Below are 25,107 nucleotides of genomic sequence, written 5' to 3'. Positions count from 1 at the left end.
GGGTTCAGTAAAATTAAAAACTTACAATGGACTCCCCATAATCCATGCAAATTTGATATGAGACAGAAATAATCCATCTCTGTCCATCTCAGTTAACTGTTATAAATCTCAGGTATCTGTTATAAATGACATATCTCCTTAATGTTTCATTTTTTCAGTTATTTTCTATTGTATAAAATTGATCAAAAATGTATTTACAGCTCTATTGATAATTTGGAGTGTGCTTACTCAGTATTAAACATTCATATTAACAGAAATCTTGAGTTTAAATGCTGAGCTGTTCGCTTGTGACTAGCCTATACCTCGCACCGATCAAGGTCATTTAGAAATGCTGTGTAGTGATGAATACTGGACAGAGCTGCACTGAAGAACAGTAATGAACTAGGAGACCAGATAAGTAAGGAAAATGACAGACAATAAAGCCCAGAGTTCTTTTCACTCTAAAATATTGTATTGACCTGACATTGAAATTGTTGAAATGAGACCTACATAGTTTGAACACTCAACAAATTAGAATGGCTACTTCAGTTTTTCCATTCAGAGTCAGAAGTTAAATGGAGGTCAGTGGATTTATTAGAATAGAATGGTTTGAAGAAATGACTATGGGGCAAATTAAAAGCTTAAAAGTGACTTGTTTACAGTCCAGTGGAGCAGTTCATTTGATGTGTTCAGATGATATGAAGAGTTTATACTGTAGCTGCCTCAGTGTAGCTCAAGTTCAATGCCCTAGTTGCTCATCTTTTATCATCAAAAGGCAGGTTGAGCACTATAGGACATTTGGCTTGCTGAACAATTTTGAGGTAAATACAACGGTATTTAGGACTGTGTACATCTGATGTTAAAGAAAAAAAGTTTGACCCCATTATGTACATCTAACTATATAATCATCAGTATTAAATATAATTAACTGCAAGAATAATATACCAAATTCAGTAGTCACTAAAGAAGGGCAAAATAGGAGGATACACCAGGAACGTTTCAATGTATTATAATAGGAAAGGATTATTGATTTTTATTAGACAACAAATTAATGCATAATATAAAAATAATACTAAAAATACATTTTGAAAATGTTAAAAAATAAGCTTCAGTGTTATGAAATTAAGAAGATAATGTTATGATTAAGGTTCTGTCATTTTACCATTCATTATTTAGATTAACATTTACAAGTTATTTGACTATTGATATAATCCACAGTTCCTTGTGTTTCCTTACTTATGCTGTTACAGAGCCACTGGGAGCCAGAGATAAGCCTGGTAAATCAGGTACATGGCACAAATAAACAAGGCACACTAACACATCTTCTCCCATACTCACCAGTTCAGACATATCAATCAAACTAGAATACATCTTTGGAAGGACATCTGAGCAGAGGCGTAGCTAGGGTTTTCAGTGCCCAGGGACAACTGAAGATTTCGCACCCCCTCCTGTTTGCCAAAATGCAATGGGGAAGGGAAAGAAACATCAATTTGGTGCCCCCTGGATGCTGCGCCCGGTGGACAGATGTCCCCCCTTGCCCCCCCCCATCTGAGAAGTTGACAGGAGGCACATGTATATACTCCGTGTAAACGGATGTCCCTCAGCCCGCAAGACAACTGAGCTAACCACCGCAGCACTGTGTTATCTAGGAAAGTAGTGTCCATTTAACTATAGAGAGAACTCAGATAATATGGCAATGAGAACTGAATGGAGTACAGGATTTGTGTCAATGCCCATCATATAGATTACTGAAATATTTAAGTAAAATATTATGCAAAAGCTGCATATGTAATGTTGAAATTGGTTTTATATTAGTAAAGGGGCATCAGAAATTAATGTATTGTGTATTGATACTTTCTACACCTTAAAAATTTAAATATAGTATTTGAAATTAGGTAGACTGTATGTTAAGTTCAAACAGATCAAATAATCAATTATACTTGTTAAGACAAATGAATATACTTTTGGGGTATTAATGGTTAAATTGGGAAAGTCCCAAGTCACCATTTTTTCAGAGGAGGCATTTTGAATCATTCAGCATTAAATCATATTATATTATACTGTCTGCGGTGGGTTGGCACCCTGCCCGGGATTGGTTCCTGCCTTGTGCCCTGTGTTGGCTGGGATTGGCTCCAGCAGACCCCCGTGACCCTGTGTTTGGATTCAGCGGGTTGGGAAATGGATGGATGGATATTATACTGTTCCTTGAAATTTGCTAAAGTCTGTGGTAACTACAGCTCTTCACCATTGCGGACTAAGATCTAGGATTAATTATGATTTTTTTCTTAGTTCTCTCTTGGCTAAATATAGTCTATTTTATACAAAGGAACATATTTTGTAAAAGATCAATGCTATTTAAAATAACCCAAATTTTCTTGAAAGGGCAAAATCTCAGCTTTTGGAGGATGTGTCACTTTAACACTCACAAAACTCATCATCTTTCTTATCGCCTACGGATGAACTACAGACAAATAAGAGCTCTTTTCCTGTCAAAGCCTTTTCACCTACTGTATCTCACCTTATTGTCTCACCTATTGTCACCTTATACAGTAATTATGAAGTTCCGGGGCCATTTTTCCATGGCTTTGACATAATCTGTGAATTGATTTGTAAGTCGTGTCACAGTAAAATGTTATGAAAAATGTTCATAGAATGAAAAAGGTCTATGCGCTGCAAACGGCCATATTTTAGTAATAAAAAGCCCTTTCTTGTTATATATGCCTGAACAAAAAAAAAATACAGTTTTCTTTCCAAATACAAATATATCACTACCTCAAGCTCTGCATTGAATGCTGACCTTCAACATAATCTTTGAAGTAAGGTATCTCCTTATCCCACCATTCATCCATTTTCTAAGTATCTATTTACATTTTATACTCACAAATGCAAAATATGCCAGTTGCAGTATATTTATGTGGTGTATTTGTTTAAATAAATCAAGCAAGGTGGATTTATTTTGTGCTTTACGATTTACTCTTGTTGGTGTATTAATAATTTGCACAAGATTTAAGGAGTCACATATTTCTTTATTTTCCACTCCTATAAGTACCTAGGGGTCCACATTAATGACAAGTCGGACTGGTCATGAAACACAGAGGAACTGCAGTATATAAAAAAGGGCAGAACATGCTCTTTTTCCTTAGGAGACTGCATTCATATCTTTTATAATTGCCAGTGTGATTTTCTATGCTGTGGTGTGCTGGGCTGGTAATATCACTTCAAGACAGGCCTATCTATCTATCTATCTATCTATCTATCTATCTATCTATCTATCTATCTATCTATCTATCTATCTATCTATCTATCTATCTATCTATCTGATTGTTCTAAAAGCTTCTTAAAAAGCCAAATCTCCCCCTGGGGATAAATAAGGTTCTAAGTAAGTAAGTATATCTAGAAATACAGTTTTCCCAAAATAAATGTGATGATTCATCACTAAAATGTCAGGGTTAAAATTTCAATCTTTATATAATCATTATTTTGATGTAGCAAAAATGTGAAATGTTACCTGTTGTATCTGAGTTAAAATGTACTCATTTCATAATACCAAGAAGAGCTCAGTTGCTATTGTAGTGAATAAAGAAATAGCCACCTACTGTATATTTAATTAGACCAGTGTATCCTGTCAGCTCATCTTTTTTAAAAAAATATTCTGAACTAATAAAAGTTCACTAATCTATGTTAAATGAAACAATGCATAACATGTTACTGATTATTATGTTTATCTTTTAGGCTTGAAGATCATTAAAGGCAATGGAACTCCTCCAAGAGTGCCTTACCATCCAAAATCAGATCCACCAAAAACTGTCCAGCTTAAAGATATTATTTGCTACCTCTCCTTGCTTGAAGGAGGTCGTCCTGAAGATAAACTTGAATGTATGTAATGAATCATACTCTATCACAATGCATTCTTAAGTTTTACTTAAAATGATATATATTAGTTTAGCAGCATGTTAAAATTTTATAAACATCTATTTACAAAGTATAGTAGATTATTCACCAAACAAGTGTTACAAGTACTTGCATGCACAATATAAAATTAACTACATTTTGATCAGCACTGTATATAAACAACTTAAGGCGTCTTTGTTAAATTAATTGAATTAATTTCCATACATATATTTTTAACTTAAATATAGACATTGTGGACGGTAGGTGGCACTGTTGCCCCTTTAAACCCAACAGACAGACACTCAGAACACAGGTTAAAAGCACTAAGATGATATTTAATTTCTTTTCTTCTTTAAATAATGCTCCCTAAGCATCACAGCCACAATAATCCAGGCAATTAATAATAAATTAAACACAATATTCTCTATCTATTTCTCTTCCACCCCCCTGAGCAAGATTTGTCCACCTCCACCAGACTCTGGCTTGCTTGCCGAGTCTTCAGCAGTCCTTTATATAGTTCCTGCTCTTCCGTCCACGTGACTTGCCAGCACTTCCAGGTCAGATGGAGAATTTAAGTTCTTTAATCAGCCCGGAAGTTCTTCGGGGCTTCCGTCCTCGTGACTTCATATTTCTGGGCTATGGGAAAGATATGACTCCCCAGGTTCTCTCTCAGTGTCCCCTGGCAGCACCCACAGTACCCAGCAGGGCTGTGATATAAAACTACATGTCCCATGGTGCCTTGCGGGACTCCTGGGCACTGCTACACTGCAGGGAAGCTGCCATCTGACGTCTTGGGGGAAGTAGTGTCCCATAAAGGTTGCCTTCCTCCATCCTCCCACTCTGTGGGCGTCTCTGCCGGGTTGAGTTGCCGGCCGTCTCTCACAATATACATATATTTAATTATTTAACAGAAAAACAAATACTGTATATAAATAAAGCTGGAAGCAATAACACTGATGAGGAAGTGCTGATAGGTGTGATAGGGCAGGGCAATAAATGCAGAGTGTATTTAAAGGCAATGTCTTGACCTGCCGTGACCTTAGATTTAGTGGATTAGATAGATAGATAGATAGATAGATAGATAGATAGATAGATAGATAGATAGATAGATAGATAGATAGATAGATAGATAGATAGATAGATAGATAGATAGATAGATAGATAGATAGATAGATAGATAGATAGATAGATACTTTATTAATCCCAATGGGAAATTCACAAATCAGCAGTTTAAAAAGATGTTGGATATTAGCAAACACATTTGAGAAAAATATTGCTAATAATGTAAAAATGAGTAAAAAGTGTTTTGAGTATTTTAAAATTAAGAGAGACTATTAATGGGAAATTACATCAAATCTTAAAATATCTGTGCTACGTATCTATTTTTCTGAGATCATCTTCACTTTAAGATATATGAAATATGTCAGTAACTGCAATAAAGTGCTGGTGAGAATAATTCAGATGGAGGGTAATACATTACTTAAGGAGCTAAACAGAAATGAATTAAAGGTCCATGACAGCATCTGTCCCAGAGTTCTCAAAGAGTCTATAATTAAAGCCTATAAAATTTTTGTGGAGGTCACTGAAGACTGTGGAAATGTTTAAGCAGTGTAAATGAGACAGCATAAAAGGGAGCATATGATCTTTCAGGAAACTGAAAGCCTCTTGGTATAACTTGTGACAAATAATGGAAATAATAAAAATACACTAACAGCAGAAAATAACTATCTACCCACTGTCTGCACAAGTTTAAATGGAACCAATTTGTTTCACAAATTCAGTGGAATTTAACAGGGAAGCAAAGAAATGATTCTGGATCAGACTGAAAGCCCTTGATTACTGTGATTTGATAAAGTAGCTCATCATACAAAATGCATGTGACAGAGTCCAGCAAACAATATATGCAATCATTTTTCTTCAAAAGTGTTGATCAGTATCTTTCTGCTCAAACAGCAGCAAGTTTATTGATTAAAGAAAACACTTTCAGAATGATTAACGTTGAATATCTTTTTTACATATGGACTTAACTAGTCCAACATGATTATTTTTTTAAACATTGTTCTGTTAGTCAAATTTTGTCTTTTTTTTGGGAAATGCACTAACGAAATAAGTACACTGTTAATGACTGGGTAAATGTAATAGTCTTACCATACTTTTATATGCTAAAAACAAAGTAATACAGCCTGGTAAGTAGGTTATCTATAAAATAACATTCAGTCTTTTCAATAACACCTGTGGACATGTTCAAATAAATAAAAGGAACATGAGATCCCTTTGCGTCTAAATTCAACAACTTTGTCATCACCAGATAATAATGTGCTGGACAGCTAAACACTACACACTATGGGAAATATGAGTAAGTAGATGCACCTCTAAAATGACTTTTCCTACTTATTATAACAGTTTCTGTTCAGGTTCAGTGGCAAGACTATGCATATATTTACAATTACAATTACATCTTATTTTTGAACAATCAAGATTATTTTTGAACAATTCTTAGTTATAATATAAGTATAGATTATACAAATTACTAAATACAGAACTGATACACATATGGTATAAATGCAGATTTGTTAAAACACAAGCAGAGTAAGGTAGAAATTGATTAAACATAAATGCAAACCAACAATATCTGTCCATTGCTGGCCAGTTGACAGTGGAGGAGATTTAAATAGTGAAAGACATAACATTCTCAGTTCTCTTAAATTCACTTTGGTATTTGGATCCTATCCAAGTAGCACTGAGTGCAATGGTAGTACCAAACCATTGGAGATATATAAACAAAGAAATAGTCAGGCTTATGGTGCTAACACTAAATGAGAGGGTTTTAAATATTAAAAATAATACTGATTTGAATGTAATAATTAAGACAGCCTTTTTAATAAACATACTGTATTCAAAGACTAAAGCAATAGTTCATTGTCTCTTTTTAAGTTTATTTTATTTAAAAATTAGTTGCACATATTCTCATTTTGACTTTTACCCTAACCCTGTGGCTATTCTAAGGCAATATTTAAATTTTTTGGGGCAAAGATTATTAAGAAGTGATAAGAATGACCATCTGTCTGTTTGGTGTCAACAGGGAGCTTTAAGGTGTGCCTGAAATGCTTCTCCGTGTTATAGACAAGTTTTTTGGGTTGCAAGAACAACAGGTTCCACTAGGTGGAGCTCTGACCTGCTGTCTCTCATCATCCTTGGCTCTGAAACATCCACAGTGGGACCAGAAGTGACAGCAGAAGTATTATGGGTTGGGCTTAAAAAGTACTCTCAGCTAGAAGACTAATGACATTAGAGTCAGAAGGAAAGCTGAACAACTGGTCATAGGCAGTATGTTTGAGAGAAGGTGTAAGAGGTGAAAAAAGGGAGTGCTTTATCTTGGTTAGAGGTAGGCAGCCAGGTGGAGGCCTGAATGCCAACAAGTGTATTGTTTTGTTACTTTGTTTTGCAATTTTGAATTTTTTCTGGTGGTATATCTTCTTATACTGATTGTTTCATAAATCATCTTATTTTATTTATTTAGTCTCATTGGAAACTTTCCTGGATTACGGTATGCACCAAGAGTGTCCTCTACTGTTGACAAAAAATGCAGCATTGCATTATTCCATTTAAATGTGTGGCAGAACTTCACTTTAATAGTTTCTTTCTATAGTCTTTTTATGGCATAGTGGTGGCTCTGAGACTAGGGATCTGCACTAGCAATCGGAAGGTTGCCGGTTCGAATCCCATAAATGCCAATAGGGACTCTGCTCTGTTGGGCTCTTGAGCAAGGCCTTTAACCTGCAATTGCTGAGCACTTTGCTATATAAATGCAAAGAAAAAAGAATTATTATAGTGTACGTACATGGCATAAGTACATTGTAACTTGGTACAAGAACCATGTACTCAAGGTTTAAGTAATGGTATAGTTAAGTACTGTACATAATCAGTTATAGAATATGAAAGAAAAATGTGTACTCACCTGTACTGTAGATACAAGATAATATACATAAGGTAAGATAACAATCTTTCACCTGCTAATCCAAGAGTCAAGGGGACAAGAGTCTGTCTTAACAGTCTTGGGTACAAGACAGACACCATTCCATCGCACTCACATTAGGCTAGTTACCAGGTACCTTAACATGTACAGAAATAATGTCTAATAACACTTCAGATAGACAGGTAGTTAATTACACTTTAAGTATACACTTGAAGAAAAACGCAAAGGGCTTAATTCAAATTACAGTATTTTCAAGACTCTAAAAAGTCTGAATTAGCATAAGCTGCCCTATTTTGTGGTGTTCATAAGAAATATAATGATCTACTTCATGAAATAGAAGTACATAATAAATAAGAATAATTGTATACAGTATTTAAAATATTCAAATATGTGCTTCAATTGAAATGTTTAATGTCAAAATATTCTTAATCGTGATAAAGATTTGTTCTTTTTCCACCCTCTGATAGAGGTATAGAGGGCTAGACCCTTACTCTTGGTTTAAAAACCAAACAAAAACATTAATTTTGTTATCACTGACTTTGAAATAGCATAAAACAAAACCTCACAGGCTTATTTTTTAAATTAGTCATTTTCAGTCTTCTGCGAGTGGCTCTTAACACTAGAATTACCAAAGCCTATGAAAAAACTTGTAGATCCGTCCCACCTTAAATCGCTTCGCACCTCTCCATCAGCGTCTTTTGTCCTGTAAATGTGTCGATAAGCAGCAAGCAGCCTACTATCACATCCTCCCACTGCCGCACAGTTTTCTCAGCTCAAGTCTGTATATCTGTGTGTCAGTTGCTTAGAGTTGTATAAAGTGAGAAGTCAAGCAAAATGATACCTTTTATAAATACTGTATGATTATTTGGAACACATGTACTGTATTTCATGTGTGTTCCGTGTCTACAACAATCTATATAAACACATCGTTGAAACAGAAACGTTTTTCATGTTTTAGTATTAAATTGACAAAATGTAAACATGATGTGTTTATTGTGTGAAACCTGAAGTCCAAATATCAAATAAACACTTTTCACAAAAGGTACAAATATAACAGAACAAGTGCGCTTCTATTCAAGAATATAACTGCAGAAAAAGAACCCACGTTAGGGTGCAACATTCACACCCCTTTGATATGATCGCTTTGATGGCGCAATGTTAACAACTGTTCATTGGTAATCACAAGCACAAGCACCGTCCAGATCTAAACACTAGCGTGGAGAGTCGCTCGCGTACTGAAGAGTCTATAGCTGCAGGTGGAAGCTGCCGTCGCTGTACTTTGTATATAAGAGCCAGATCGAATGTTATTTACCTATTTATCATGATTTATTTACTTATTTTCCTACAGCGTAAAGTCACAAGTAGACTGCAGAGCTTCCCGTGTACATATACAAAGTACAGCGACGGCAAAAGTGCGACGTGCATTCTTTCTCCGAAGTAGAACCGTCGTCATCATTTGAGTTCACCTCTGTTATAGCACGTCTTTATGTGAAAACAGCAGTGTCAGATGGGGGGTGAGGGGATCGTGAATGCGACTGAGAGAATAAAACTGAATAAAAAGAAAACCAAAGCTAGCCTTTACAAGTATCATAAATTTACACAGGCTGTTTTATTCTAAGATAGCAAGAATAAGAGCAGCTCACTTCTCAAAACGGAGTCGTCCGGGGTCAAACCCGTGAAGTTTGGAATTACCAATCAACAGTTGTTACCATTGCGCCATCGAAGTGATCGTATCAAAGGGATGTGAATGTTGCACCCTAACGCGGTTTCTTTTTCTGCAGTTATATTCTTGAATAGACACGCACTTGTTCTGTTATATTTGTACCTTTTGTGAAAACTGTTTATTTGATATTTGGACTTCAGGCTTCACACAATAAACATGTCATGTCTACATTTTGTCAATTATTACTAAAACATGAAAAACGTTTCTGTTTCAACGATGTGTTTATATAGATTGTTGTAGACACGGAACACACATGAAATGCATGTGTTCCAAATAACCATATAATATTTATAAAAGGTGTCATTTTACTTGACTTCTTACTCTATACAACTCTAAGCAACTGACACTCAGGTAAACAGACTTGAGTTGAGAAAATTGTGCGGCAGTGAGGGGATGTGATAGTAGGCTGCTTGCTGCTTATCATTACATTTACAGGACAAAAGACGCTGATGGAGAGGTGCAAAGCGATTTAAGGTGGAACGGATCTATGAGTTTTTTCGTAAAGCTCTGGTAATTTCTAGTGTTAAAGGTAAATAATCAAATATCAAAAATATGATGATACTCACAATCAGCAATCTTGAAATAGCATAAAACGACATTCCACAGGCCTATATTACCGGTCTAAATTTTATTTAAATTTTGACCCCTCGTATCCCAATAGGGGCTGGACCCCTGGGGTTGGCTGATGTGGCATGCTTCAAGTCCTTCTGATCACTTTTACAGAAGATACCTAGTAGTTTACTCTTTATCATACATGTGTAATTTACTCTTTATCATAAAGGTGTAAAGTATTGTCCAAAAATGGCCTAAAATAGGAGGGAATCCCAAAAACCTCAACATCTTGTATAACTAGACATCATCAAGAGTCAAACAGTATATCATATGTGAGGGTTTTCTTGTACTGGTGAGTGAGGAGGTGCCCAGCAAAAAAAAAAAAAAAAAACTGAAGTGAATTCTAAGCATTCATAAATGATTCATATGAACACAAAAAAATGATACATTTGTATACAACCTGTATGTGGTGGTGCATTATTAATCCTATAATTGGCATGGCACTAAGCCACTGCAGAAGCAGTTGAACTCTTAAAAGCTTTCATGGGAAAGCTAATACAAACAGATTTAATGATGTGAATATTATGAAAATAAAAACATAATGATACTATATTAAATATTTTTACTCGGTAATTATAAAGTGAAATGAATACTGCTTATGCACTAACATAGCCTGCAGTGATTGATCAGTATGTCTGTGTTTTCATTCCAGATAAATTTGAGCAACACTGTTAAATTATAAACATTTAAATGCATAGTTATACATATGGATATTTTGAAATGTAAAAGCTTTCAAACACAATTGCTATATTATTTTATCTTGCAGAATTAAACCTAGTTTGTTTCTTGATGTTGATAAAGCAGGCTTTGGTAAAATTAATCTTTCGAGTTTGTTGTTTTTTGATGGGATTTAACAATGCAGGCTCTCATGCTGTTTGCAGATGCTAAATATTAAATTCAAATAGTAAACTTGCTCTTCCCTTGCTATTATGTAGACATGTTACAAAAAAGATACAGTAGAATGCACTGGAAAATGCTTGAGATTGTGATCAAAACCAAAGCGGTCATCACTTTATCTGGTATGCCTGGAAAAGCTAACAGCCACTCGCCAAACAATCCAAGGCTTCTGAACGCAGTGCCTGCTTCTGTCTTGTCTATGGACTAAGCCTGGCTGCCTAAGGTCACTGCTGTCTGTGCTGAAGAGCCACTGCCACGTTTGATGTGTAGCATGAGGTGCACTTTTCCATTTTACCAGTTTTGAATTTGAGTGTGAAATTGCAAGCGTACAAGACTAGATCTAATCTATAGTCATTTTTGCACCTCAAAACCCAGTCTGGACAATAACTAAAAATGCCACAGGTGGTTTCCCAGGTAACTATAAAAGGCATATTTAAAAAAAAATTGAAATGTTAATGGGATTGTTTTTAAATGTTCCAAGGCAGTGAATCAGTACTGCAGTAATACACATAATATTGAAATATGTTTGCACTGACAGCCATGTGCCTTTTGTTAGTTATAAAGGCCACAACCAGCCCAGGCACACTCAGTTAACAGTGGCCTTACCTACTTAATGTATTATTGGCTTTTTAAAAATCCATCCATCCATTGTCTCCCGCTTATCCGAGGTCGGGTCGCGGGGGCAGCAGCTTGAGCAGAGATGCCCAGACTTCCCTCTCCCCGGCCACTTCTTCTAGCTCTTCCGGGAGAATCCCAAGGCGTTCCCAGGCCAGTCGAGAGACATAGTCCCTCCAGCGTGTCCTGGGTCTTCCCCAGGACACGCTGGAGGGACTATGTCTCTCGACTGGCCTTTAAAAATGTGAACTGCAAATATCAACTGACTACAGAATTTGTCATAACTACTTACCCTGTTGTAATATTTTACACAAGTGAGATCTTACCTTATCAATTTGGTGTTATAATATTCAGCCACTCAGAATAATTTTTGTCACTGTAGCATATCCCAGTGGCAGCTATTGCAACACTAGCCATATCTGTCAAACTTAAAGAATATCTATTTTTCAGTGATCATGATATTTGTATACTGTATGTGAACTAACCACAGTAAAGAAGCTTAGTGACAACAACTGATAAATCAAAGTGAAAAGTAATGAACATAATTGAAACAAAAACACTTTAGAGCATAGGAATGTCAGAAGAACTGTGATGAGAACAGGCCATTCTGCCCAATAAGTTTGACCATCCTATTCACCTAGATTGTCCAAAATAACATCAAATCAAGATCTGAATGTTTCTAAAGTCCTACTCTCCATCATACTTGGTCATTTATTGTAGGTGTCTGTGGTTCATCTGTGCGAAATCTGCCCTTAAGAAGTTGCTAACTGCTTCCCTGTGTTTATGTCGGAGAATTTATTTTAAAGTAACTTCTGTGATCCACTGTACCAATTTCCTTTATAATTTTAAACCTATCGATCATATAACCTCTTAATGTCATTTTTTAATAACTGTTTGATTAAACTGAAAAAGTTCCATTCCTTCAATCTTTCCTCATAGCTCATACCTCTCTGTTCCAGAATTAGCTTAATTGCTCTCCTCTGGACTTTCCATCATACTGGTATGTCTTTTTTTGTAATATGGAGACTAAAACTCCAAACAGCACTCCAGGTGAGGTCTTCCTAATATGTTATATAAATTAAACATAGCCCCCCTTGACTTGTACTCCATATATCAAAATATATGATCTAACATTCTATTAGTTTTCTTGATCGCTTCTGTACACTGTCAGTGTAGAAAGTGAAGATTCCATTAGGATTACTGTGTCCTTCTCATAAGGTGTACTTTTAAGTTTCAAACCTCCCATTATATATTCAAATCTAACATCAGGTAGTAGAAAAAAATCATAACTATACAGTACATATAATGTAAAGTCTGTATAAGTTCCACATTACTGTGATCTTTTGTTTACACATGAGCAGTCCATGAATTAAGGAAGACACTGCTGAGGCCCAGAGATTTGGGTGATATATTAACTAAATGTAAATCCGCTAATAGTTAGATACCACAGAATGAATTTAGACAAACAATAATCATTAAATAAAACGGATCTATGGCTCTCTGGGCCTACCTATTACAAAACAGAGACTCCTCATTACCACATGCAAAAAATACACATAGTCCATAATAAAAATAATGGCATTTTATCATGGTATATGGGAAATCTCATATATATCCAACATTGGGATTAATTATTATTTTTATGTTTTCCCCTAAATAATACACACATTTGAACTTAGATATTTACATTGTATCAAGCAGAAGAGCAAGATATACATTTTAAAGAAAACTGCCAAACATGTGTAAACAATACCAAAATACTGTATGATATCTGCAAGGAAAAGCAAATATTTCAAGTTGAAGTTTAATGTAATGTGTGAAATTCTTGTTTGCTCCAATGCTATGTTTCTTTCCAGTTACTGAAAGATTTTCATTAACTGTTAAAAGAATATGCCGCCTAAATATAGTTTATATTTTTTAATTTGTTATTTACCACATATTGAAACAAACAAACAACGTGGGACAAGTAACAGATAAAAAAGTATACATTTAAAAAAAAAATCAAATTGTTTTTTTGTGGTATTCCTTTACTCTCCATTAGGGAAATGCAGAGGGACGGAGTGTAATCCACATGTTCTTGAGTGGTTATGGCATTTCATTAGCGTCTATGTGTGGTTGTTTCATAATGATTTTAAGGATTTCCACACTCCCTAAGACCTGACAAGAAGGAGTACTAAAACCATATGTGGAGACATTCCATGGTCTGCTTCATATGCATCCTTGTTTTGATGTGTCTGAATGCAACAGCAAGAGGGTACTCTCTAAGCACAGGACTTACTTGCTTCATTTGAATCTTTACTGAAACAAAGATGGCCCTTTGGCGATTCTAAATTGGCCCTAGTGTGTGGGTGTGTTTGTGTGTGTCCTGCGGTGGGTTGACCCCCGTGACCCTGTGTTCGGATTCAGCGGGTTGGATAATGGATGGATGGAAGATGGCCCTTGGAGTGCTTCTTCATTTTTTTTCTTTAATGTTTTTTTTGAAGTATTTGTTCCATAAAGTTGTGTATCTGTTTACCAGCAGGATGCTAGCAACCAGAGATGACTTGAAGGGATATACCATAGTGCAGCCAGCAATATGTTACGAAAAATGAGCTACTGTACATACTTGAATAATCTTTGTTTACTGTAATCAGTACAGACACTTGTTAACTTTCAAATGACAGATTTTATTAAATGTGCACAAACTGAAAAGTTTTCATTAAGCTACAGTTAAAACTGATCCTCCCCTTTTCACAGCCCACTTATTTCAAACAGTAAGGCTTGTGGGAATTGGAAGAAATTGCAAAGTTATACGCTAGCAGCTTGTTCTTTAATATGACTGAAAAGCTTTGAATAATGTTCTAAGCTATTAATTTATCAGTTTTCCAGATTTGTGAGGAGGTGTAGCACATTCTGGAAGTAATGAGCACCACGCAAATGCCAACCCCTGAATGGGGTTGCACTGCACTGTATAGCGCACACACACACACACACACACACAGAAACACTCGAATTCAGTCTTACCAGGCCAATTTAATGCCAGCAATCAACTTAAACTTCATGCATTTGGGTTGCCAGAGGAAAATGGAATACCTGCTGCAAGTTCATACAGAAAGAGCAAAGCAAGCAAGCTCCACAAAAACAGCAGCCAGGCTGGAGTTTGACTCAGGTCTCTGGAGTTGTGATTTAGCAGTGTTAACCATGTGTCAGAGGACCAAGATAAGTATTGATATATTTCTATATATTTTTTGTGCATATAACATTAATGAAATAGCCCCAGTTTGCATTTAAACCCCTCTTCTAAGCAATATTTGACTTATTAAAAGCAACAGGATGTAAAGTCATTGTATCTGATGACTTAGCGGCACATTTAAGGTACCCCAATACTGTACTTCTGATCATGTGCCTTATATTATGTTTTCACTAGTTAGTTTTAAAGTGAGCATCTAGGCTTTTGTCTGGTGACTGTTATCAATGATCATCCAGTACATAAAGGGATGTGGGAAGATTTTGCATTGTATTGTAGATATTAATAATTTAATAATGACAGGATTAACAACAGGCTATATAGAGAACAACACATTATTTATTTTGCATTAATTTAAAATGGTTTTGGACAATTAGACAAGAGCTTAAAACTGGGTAAAGGTAAGCTAAGGACTTGTTAGTCAACAGTTGATCACTGGTAGATGGCTTGTGTAACAAGAAAAAGCTTTACTATTTAGACTCATTTTGCATGAAAACACAAATAGAATCTGCCTACCTTCAAAGACATGAGAACGGCTAATCTTTCTTATAACCCATAACCTATTTTTTTGTGTTTAGACTTTGTGAAATTAACTATAACAGAAATTAAAATAGAATTGTGTTGCATGTAAAGAATAGTATGAATAGCATGGCTTTTCTTGGAGATGAGTGGCTTTCTGGACAGCCTGGTATTTCTGGCACGCAGGGTCACAATATAAAAAAAGACAATTCTGAAATTTTATAAGAAATCAAAAATTATACATGTATATAATATTGCTTACTATGAGAAACTAAACATTAAACTGCAAGTGGCATGTATGGAAGGTACCTTGTGAAGACGGTTGACAAATTAATGGGTTACAGCACAGAGACATTCTTTAATTTAAATGATGACAAATACAGGTTTTTGCCTCTTTTAATTTAAATTGTGATGCCACCAGGGGGCATACAGCCACCCTAACCTGGACACACACATTCAGGACACAGGTTCAACACAACACCTGGTTTATTTACAGTTTAAAGTACACAATAACCACCACCAATACACACTCCCTTCTTGTCGCCAGTTCATCCGCCTCCACTCCTTCTCTGGCCATTGAATGGAGCAAGGCAGCTCCTCTTATTCAGGTCCCGGGAGTGTTCCAGATGGCTCATCAGTATTACCTCTATAGGGCTCTGCAGCTCCCTTTGGTGGCCCCCAAGGAACCCAACAGGGCTTCATCAAAACTCCAGCTCCCGACATGCCCTGCGAGAATCCGGGGTGCCACAGCCGCCCAGGAGGGCTGCCCTCTAGTGTCCCAGAGGAGGTATTGCCTCACCAATGCCCTTAAATAACCCTGGTACTTCCAATCCATTGGCGTCCCAGCCAGGTAGTGGCGTGGCCGCCCATCACAAAATAAATGGTTCAAAGATCTCTGAATGAAAAGGATTAGCAGACACTTCATGTTTAGCTAAAGTTGACAGATTGAATGTTTTGGAGTAAATGGATATTAAGGTCAATAATTGTGAATCCTTTCACACAGGAATTAAAATATTTTATTACATACATTTGAACAATTTATCCACTTTATAAAAATGACCTGGTAGTCCTAATGGATATGAGCAGACAGAATACCTAAGAAATAAAGATGCTAATAGGATGCTAGGAGGCCTGACATACAACAACTCATTGCTTGAAGTTTATTGCCACATTATTAAACCGTGTGCAGTTTTTGTGAGTGTAATAATACAGACAACATACTACTTAAGGAGAGCTCCGAGACTAATTCCAGGACTCTGGAGAAGGAATAAAAAACTGAATCTTTAGATTGAAAACTTTTATGCAGTTACTGTAAATGTAGAGTTTAAGCAATACAGCAATGTTACATTAAACGAAAATTTTAAACAAGAGCTCATAAGCTGTTTAAAACTAAATTTTGCCCAATCCATCATTCACTGCATTAACCCTGAAATGGTTAATGGTTGTTAGAAGATATTTCATCACACAGAGAACTGTAAATACATAGTCTATTAGTGCAGCAGAAAGTAATATGTTGGATAATTTCATATTTTGACTTTATTTCAGGCATCCATCCATCCATTTTCCAACCCGCTGAATCCGAACACAGGGTTACGGGGATCTGCTGGAGCCAATCCCAGCCAACACAGGGCACAAGGCAGGAACCAATCCCGGGCAGGGTGCCAACCCACTGCAGGACACACACAAACACACCCACACACCAAGCACACACTAGGGCCAATTTAGAATCGCCAGTCCACCTAACCTGCATGTCTTTGGACTGTGGGAGGAAACCGGAGCACCCGGAGGAAACCCAAGCAGACACGGGGAGAACATGCAAACTCCATGCAGGGAGGACCTGGGAAGCAAACCCAGGTCTTCTAACTGTGAGGCAGCAGTGCTACCACTGTGCCACCGTGCCGCCGCATTAGATAGTTATGAACATTATTTTATGATTAAATTGTAACTTTAAACATGTCAAATGCTAATGCCATTACCTCTTTTCTGTCTCTCTTCATATATGTTGGGGCACATTGTGTTAAAAGGATACCATCCTCGATTACAGTACGGTATATTAAATGTGTGGAATTTACTCCAAATCCCCGGTGTGCTACAACTGCCAACAAAATGTAAAAAAAAAAAAAAAAAAATAGCAGTAGATAAAGTGCCATTTTATTAGTTAGACACCTTTGCAGTGAAACAATGAATATATAATTCAACCAACTTCATATGGCCCAAGAAATGCCCATTGACAAAAAGCACATTCTTTCATCTTAAAACCCTCCATATAATAATAAAGTGTTGCTCCGTCCCTTATCATAATGGAGTGTTACCCATCTGATGTTGGCCTTAAAGAGAATGGGGTACTACTGTGCACTCCTAACCTATGCTTAATTGCAGAAAAAATGTAAATAATATTTAATAAAACATCTTGTCTAAAAGCTACAGAAAGACAATGTATGATCCAGTACCTCAACAAGAAAATGTATCCTAGTGGTCAGAATTTTGAAACACTAATAAGCTAATGCAATATATATACATAACTGATTAAACAGAGTCAGAAAGCTGGATGTTGACTGAAAGTATGTACTTCTTGTCTTTGTTAATGCAATTTTGATGTTTGACCTGGAGACTTAGACTACATCCAACCCTCATGACCATGACACAAAATGTACGAGAAAAGTGTTTGTGTTCACCTCAGTGACATACAATCTATGATGTGATGCACAAAAGAAATTCTACAGGGAGAAACCTCTTGATATGCTTATCGTACAGCACTTCAGTAATAAATGTATCTGTTAAAAGATTATGTTGTTGTTCCTTTTAATATGAAAGTAAGCTTCAGCTATTTTTAACATAAATGATGTAACAGCTTAGTAACGTGTATGCTTTAACATAGGTGTACCCTATTGCTCCTGTCAAATATCTTTGTGGATGAACAACCACTTGTCCAGTGTTATCCGCTTTCCTTTCCTTATTTGTATATTTCTGGAGTCAATACTTATGGGAAGCCTTAAATGACAGCCTCTTAACTGGGATAGTAGATACAATAGTGCAATTCTCGTGATGAACAAGTCTAGATCAAGTCTAGGTCACATACTGAAAGATACATTTAAAATGCTAGCCCACATCCAAAAAATACACAATTCACAATAAAAGTAATTTCATTATACCATTCCATATGTAAAAACTTGCAATCTCATATAGATCCAGTAGGATTATTATTATTATTTTATAACCAGTAACGGCGCACTGCACCAATTGACTTGAGCATTCCTAGTCTTCATCCTCTTTCTCTGTATGTTTAGCATTAGTTTGCTCAGAGGTTGATGCGCTTGCTGCTTCCTGAGCAGCTGTTCTTTTCTCAACCCTAGTGGCCTGCTTCTTCTCTTCTTTCGTCAGCATCTTTTCACATTAAAACTGATTAAGTCAGTGTTTGTGTTGCAATTACTTAGTACGCTTTCCTTAATTTTTCACTTAAGCTGGCACTTAATCTTGATTTAAGATATGAAGAGGTAGGGGAAGTGACAGCGAAGGTGGTAGGAATGAGAATGGCACCCGTATACATGCACCGCATGGCCGCCCTGCTGGCCGCTGCTGAGAGTTGATTCTACAATAAAATAAAATGAAAATAAAAAGAGGAATAACCTTGGAGGTCAATCAGCACCCGTAAAGAGGATAGTAGACGTCACGTAGTATATGTGTAACAAATTTCAGGTCAATAGGTCAAACGGTTTGTGAGGTATAGGTGATTTATAATTCTAGACAGACAAACGGACAGCCACGGTAGCGTATTATATAAGAAGATTAATCGAAATTGGTATAAATCCAAAGGAGAACTTCTCCTATTAGTTTACCCTTTGTCATACTTGCTTCAAGTGTTTCACTTTTTCCTTCATATGAAAAATCAAAAAGACCATATTTAAAAACCCCAGAGGAAAAAGTAGAGATTTATATGCATAAAATAATAAACATCAACAGCAATTATTCAAACATTTGTGCTTAAGATAAGCATAGAGCAATATATGAAACATGTTATGAAAAAATAGAAGAAAAATTGATTTGGATGAGATCTTTTGATTAGTTTTCAGTAAAAACAGACAAAGCATAGATTTTGTCTCAATCTCTGACATTTTAGATGTGATAGTTCCTCTTTAATCTTTTGCACTGCTAACTCTGCAGTACACATTGCATTTATCTTGATGAATTGTTTGTCTTTATCTTCCTCAGAATGTTCTACAGAGATTTTATTTTTAATTATTTACTTCAGGGACAATCAAAGTCATTGTGACAAATACTATATCAGCAAAATCTATGTTGGCATCTCAGACTTCATTATTGCTGGAGCCAGCCATACAGCAAGACCAGAATAAATTCCAGGGCCCCTCACACTTAGTCCTTGCCGTTAAACTGATTAGTGACTCTAAAAGTACATGAACATAGATTAAAGTATGATAGGTTTCAATTCAGTTAAGCAGGTTCAGTAAATGAAAGGACGGGTCAATACAATTATATATATAATTGTATTATATATATTTTTTTTTCTGTCTCTCAGTTGCATTTTAGACTTTTACCCAGGCTGGTAAATTTTTCAGATTTTTATGTACTTTGGTAAAAATCCACTTGACATACAATATTTAGTCAAGGTCTCTGTATTTTTCATTGAAACCTCTGCGTCATACTTCATTTTTAAAAGATTGAGAATGATGATTGGTTTAAATACAAATACTATTAGCAATCTGGTTTCTGAGAAATCTGATTGAATTTTTGTTTACATGCTAGTTTCCATGTAGGATTTTGTTTCTCACAAATATTCCAAAGAACAACAGCAGTCCATATATTCTAGATTTGACTAGCTCATTTTTGTGGCATATTTTTTTATTAGACTATTTTTTCATTAATTCCAGATTCTACAACACTTGTTATGAATTCTGATGAGCCAGCAATTTATTGGGCTTAGCTGTACTTTGATAAGGTGCACTTATGCGTGTCACCCCGATATATAGAACAAAAAGTGCCAAGGCCTAAAACTTTACAAAGAAAAAGGTAGTTTATTTGACAAAGACAAACAATGTAGGGACAATCAAAGTAAGAACAGAAAAGTACTGAAGAAAACCAAATCAGGCTAGAAGAGGCCTTGTTGCACTTCTCTATCTATACAGGGTCAAATTGCTATTTTTCAGGTGAGGAGGCTCTCTCCCTTCACACCTCACTTGCCCCCTAAACTGTCTCATACTAGTAGTGTATAGATGGATGCAAAAGTTAGGTTATACCACAAGAAACAAAGTTTTATGGTGTGAGGAACCTTCTAAAAAGTTGGTGATGCTAAACGTGGTGTGCTTCAAGGGTCAGTGCTGGGACAGTTGCTGTTTTTAATATATATAAATGATCTGGATAGGAATATAACTAACAAGCTTGTTAAATTTACAAATGATACTAAACTAGGTGAATTGGAAGATAATCTTGAATCCACTGAATCATTACAGAGGTATTTGGGCAACATAAAGGCTTGAACAGATTTGTGGCAGATGAAATGTAAGATATTATACGTTCCAAGTAGAAATGTGAGCTTTGAGTACACAATGGGAGATCTGAAAATCGAAAGTACACCTTATGAGAAGGATTTAGTAGTCATAGCGAACTTATCACTACCAGCTTGCACACAGTGTTTATAAGCCAGTAAGAAGCATAGCAGAATGTTAGGCTATACAGCACAATGTGCAGAGTGCAACTCTAAGAATTTTATGCCTTCTAAGCTTTATAATACACAGATGAGGCCTCAGTTGGAGTACTGTATGCAGTTTTGGTCTCTGGGCTACAAAAAAGACATAGCAGCGCTAAAACAAGTCCAGAGAAGAGTGACTAGGCTGATTCCAGGAAATCAGGAGGAAAGATTGAGGAGATTGAAAGATGAGGAAAGATTAAAGGAGCTGAATGTTAAAGCAAACTGAGAATAAGAGGTTGAAATTTTTAAAATTATACAAGTGGATTATTACATAATGGATCTAGGCATTTACTTTACAATTAGTTCAACAACAATAGGGGGACGCACAATGAAACTTGTTATAGGTAAATCTCACAAATCCTAGAAAGTTTTTCTTCACATAGTAAACCATATACACATGGAATAAATTACCAAATAGTTTTGTAGACAGTAGGCCTTTAACGACCTTCAAAACTCAACTTGATGTTATTTTGTAGAAATTAGGTGGACAGAACTGGCAAGATTTATTGGGATAAATAGCCTGTTCTCGCCTGAATTTTTCAAATTCTGTAATAATAATATTATACCTTGCAGAGCACATTAACAACAACAGTCACAACATAAAATTAATAAATAGTAAAATTAAATTTAAATTTATTAGCTAAAATGATCAAACAGAATAAGCCATCTTAAAAAGATGTGTTTTAAGATGAGATTTAAAGGTAGGAAGAGAGTCGATATTACGAATGTCTTGTGGGAGAGACTTCCAGAGGCGAGGGGCCACTCGACTGAAAGCTCTAAACCCCGTGGTTCTATTCTCTCAGCTCTTACTTCAACATCCACTGGCAGGGTGGACCTGCTAATGCCAACTAATAGCACTGGTCAACAAGCATTTTGCTACTGGGATTCTTTCACTTGTACTTTAACAAATTTCACTTGCTGACTCCAAATCTGAAAATCGTTTTCATCCAGCACATCCCATTTTTTAGTTATGATGTTCCAGGTCTTGGACAACTAGGGTGACTGGACAGTAAAGGCAATGCATTTCAGCATTTAAGAAATAAGTTTGGTCTCGAGAAAAGTGAAGCCAAAATTAAGGAAAGTGTTTTTGTTGGTCCTGAAATCCGTGAACTGATGCTTGACGATGAGTTCAAAAGGAAACTGAAGCCAACTGAATCAGCACCCTCATTCGTGCAGGTTGTCCAGAATTTTCTTGACAGTCACAGAGCAAAGAATTATACTGAGCTTGTGGAGAATATGCTGAAAGTATATTTGCTTACGGGAGCCAGAATGTCACTGAAGACGCATTTTTTACATTCTCATCTCGACTTTTTTCCACCAAATCTAAGCAATGTCAGAGATGAGCATGGGGAAAGATTTCATCAAGATATAAAGGTGATGGAAAACTGAAATTGGGGAAAATTCACTCCGAACATGATGGGTGACTACTTTTGGTTCTTGCAAAGAGAGACGGATGTGCAGTACAAGCGCAAAAGCAAGTGCCTCCCAACATTTTTGGGCAGGCTGACGTCACTTTTATATTGAGGTAAATTGACATAAATATGCTTTAACGTGTCTCTGGTATCGGCTTCTGGTTTGTTTTCAGAATAAACACATCAAAACAATTTTGGTGGGACACAGTCCAAACTCTAGATATCATGTTGATATACTATATCGATATTCAAAAGTGTCAAAACATCAATGATGTTTATTTCAAAAACCTGACGTGCTAGCTTAATTCTGATTTCGTATATGAAATCAGTGTAGAAAACTTAATAAAGAGATGCTCTGAAGTTCCCAGTAGCAAACAAAAAATATTTTTTTGTAGACCAGTGTAGTTACTGCCTTGGTCAGAAATGCTATCTAAAAATCTTGTCATTCAATTACAGCACACTTTGTCAGTGCTAGTATTCCCAAGCCCCACTTTTGAATTGAAGGCACAAGAAACCACAGAGGTTTTTCTGTTGCATACTCCCCATAATATGTAGCAAGAACCCTAAATGTAAGATGTTTGCCTATTCAAGGAACTCTGACCCATCCTTTATTCAGACTGAAACAACCATAGAGTTAGCTTACTGAGCAAACATAATGTTCCATTAGCTCTAGAGGTATTACTGCACCTCTTGTAAATGATTACTATATTAATTATAAAAGTATAAAATAAAAAAATAACTTGTTTTGCCAATACACAATTATTTATAACTTAAAGCAATCTATTTACAGTGTTTTGTGAAACTTACCTGAGGGTATGTTTTATAATCTGCCTTTCCTTTCGCTTCCTTTAATCTTCCTTGTCTAGTCTGACTTTCCAATTAAGATTAGATTAGATTAATTTTATTAATCTAATGGGGAAAGTCAGATGCATATACTGTAGTAGCAGAAACATAAAAAACAAAGATGCAGATGCATAGAATGAATAATACAGTCAGTAAATACATGTAAATAAATTAATAAATATTGCACTGATGCTTCGATTTCTGGGTCCTCCCTGCATGGAGTTTGCATGTTCTCCCTGTGTCTGCGTGGGTTTCCTCTGGGTGCTCCGGTTTCCTCCCACAGTCCAAAGACATGCAGGTTAGGTTAATTGGTGATCCTAAATTGTCCCTAGTGTGTGCTTGGTGTGTGTGCGTGTCCTGCGGTGGGCAGGCGCCCTGCCTGGGGTTTGTTTCCTGCCTTGAGTCCTGTGTTGGCTCCAGCAGACCCCCGTGACCCTGTAGTTAGTTAAAATGCATTTAAAGAGTATGTTGGGAGGGAGTATTGAACTGCCTGATAGCAGTGAGTAGAAAAAAACCCCAGAGGCGCTTTTTAGCACACAGCGGTGGAATGAGCCTGTGGCTAAAAGTGCTCTAAGAGAGCACCTCCTGGAGGGGATTTTTCATGAATGGCATTCATTTTTTCGTCCATCCTCTTTTCCACAGTAATTGTAAGATTTCCTGTAAGTTTTGCTGTGGTTAGGTCTGCAATTAGGTCTACATTTCGTTCGGTTGTCCCTTAGACACTAAAAATCTTTTTCACCGACTCAGAATGGTGACAGGGTGTTAGTGATGGTGTGTGTGTGTGTGTGTGTGTGTGTATTATAATGGTAAAAGGTTGTTACTTCTGTACTGCACTATCCTCTATATTCTTTAAATTATTGTTTGATAATGTGCCATAATCAGTTGATCATAAAAAATAACATTTTCTTATTCACATTCATGAGTAAGCCAGCTGCATATCTAATCTGGGTCACATGCTGAGTTTGCTGCAGTAGCAAATTATAAAAAATAAAGACATTTTACAAAGTTTATTTTAGAGAGTGAATATCCATCATACCTGTAAGGAAGGAATGTACACAGCCACCTTGAAACTACTTGGCTTCGTAGTATACAGCATATCCACAGAAAAAAAACAAAAAAACTCTAGACAGCTGGAGAAAAAAATAAAATCTACAGGGGCTCTGAGGCCACAAGACCACCCAGCCCCCTCTAGCATTCTACCTAACATAAATGACCTCACAATCAGTCCTCATTGTATTCAGGGTTCCCATGGAAAAACTTGATGATGACGGTCATGTGGACGTCTGGCTTAATCCATCAATGTAGGGACATCACGCTGCTTTGATCAGAGGGTGGTGGAACAGATCACCACCACAGAAAACTGCAAAAAGAACAGCAGAGAAAGTAGGGGTTAATACGGATTATGGAGCCACCAGGAATAATATTGATAATTAAATGCATATACAGAGTGTCAGGATTAAACTAAAATGAAGCTATGAGAAAGCCATGTTAAAATAATGAGTTTTTAGCAGTTTTTAAAAGTGTTCTACTGTATTAGCCTGGCGAATCTGTTTCGGTAAGCTATTCCAGATTGTAGGTGCATAACAGCAGAAGGCTGCCTCACCACTTCTTTTAAGTTTAGCTCTTGGAATTATAAGCAGACACTCATTTGAAGATCTAAACTTACAATTTGGAGTGTAAGGTAAAAGACATGAAGATGAAAAATGAAGG

The 25,107-nt window shown here is 36.3% G+C and overlaps 1 protein-coding gene across 1 annotated transcript in view; it reads left to right on the top strand.

Annotated features, from left to right (window-relative positions):
* dgkb (diacylglycerol kinase, beta) overlaps nt 1-25,107 on the top strand; it is a 696,992-nt gene that overhangs the window by 176,473 nt on the left and 495,412 nt on the right. The window contains exon 6 of the mRNA XM_028817172.2: nt 3,712-3,855. Within this exon, the coding sequence (XP_028673005.1) occupies nt 3,712-3,855 (144 nt within the window). The remainder of the gene's footprint in view (nt 1-3,711; nt 3,856-25,107) is intronic.

This window comes from Erpetoichthys calabaricus, chromosome 13 (assembly GCF_900747795.2).
Source record: "Erpetoichthys calabaricus chromosome 13, fErpCal1.3, whole genome shotgun sequence".
In the NCBI taxonomy this organism is placed as follows: domain Eukaryota; kingdom Metazoa; phylum Chordata; class Cladistia; order Polypteriformes; family Polypteridae; genus Erpetoichthys; species Erpetoichthys calabaricus.
The sequence above is the reverse complement of the archived record's forward strand: the minus strand, read 5'-3'. Positions and strand labels throughout refer to the sequence as shown.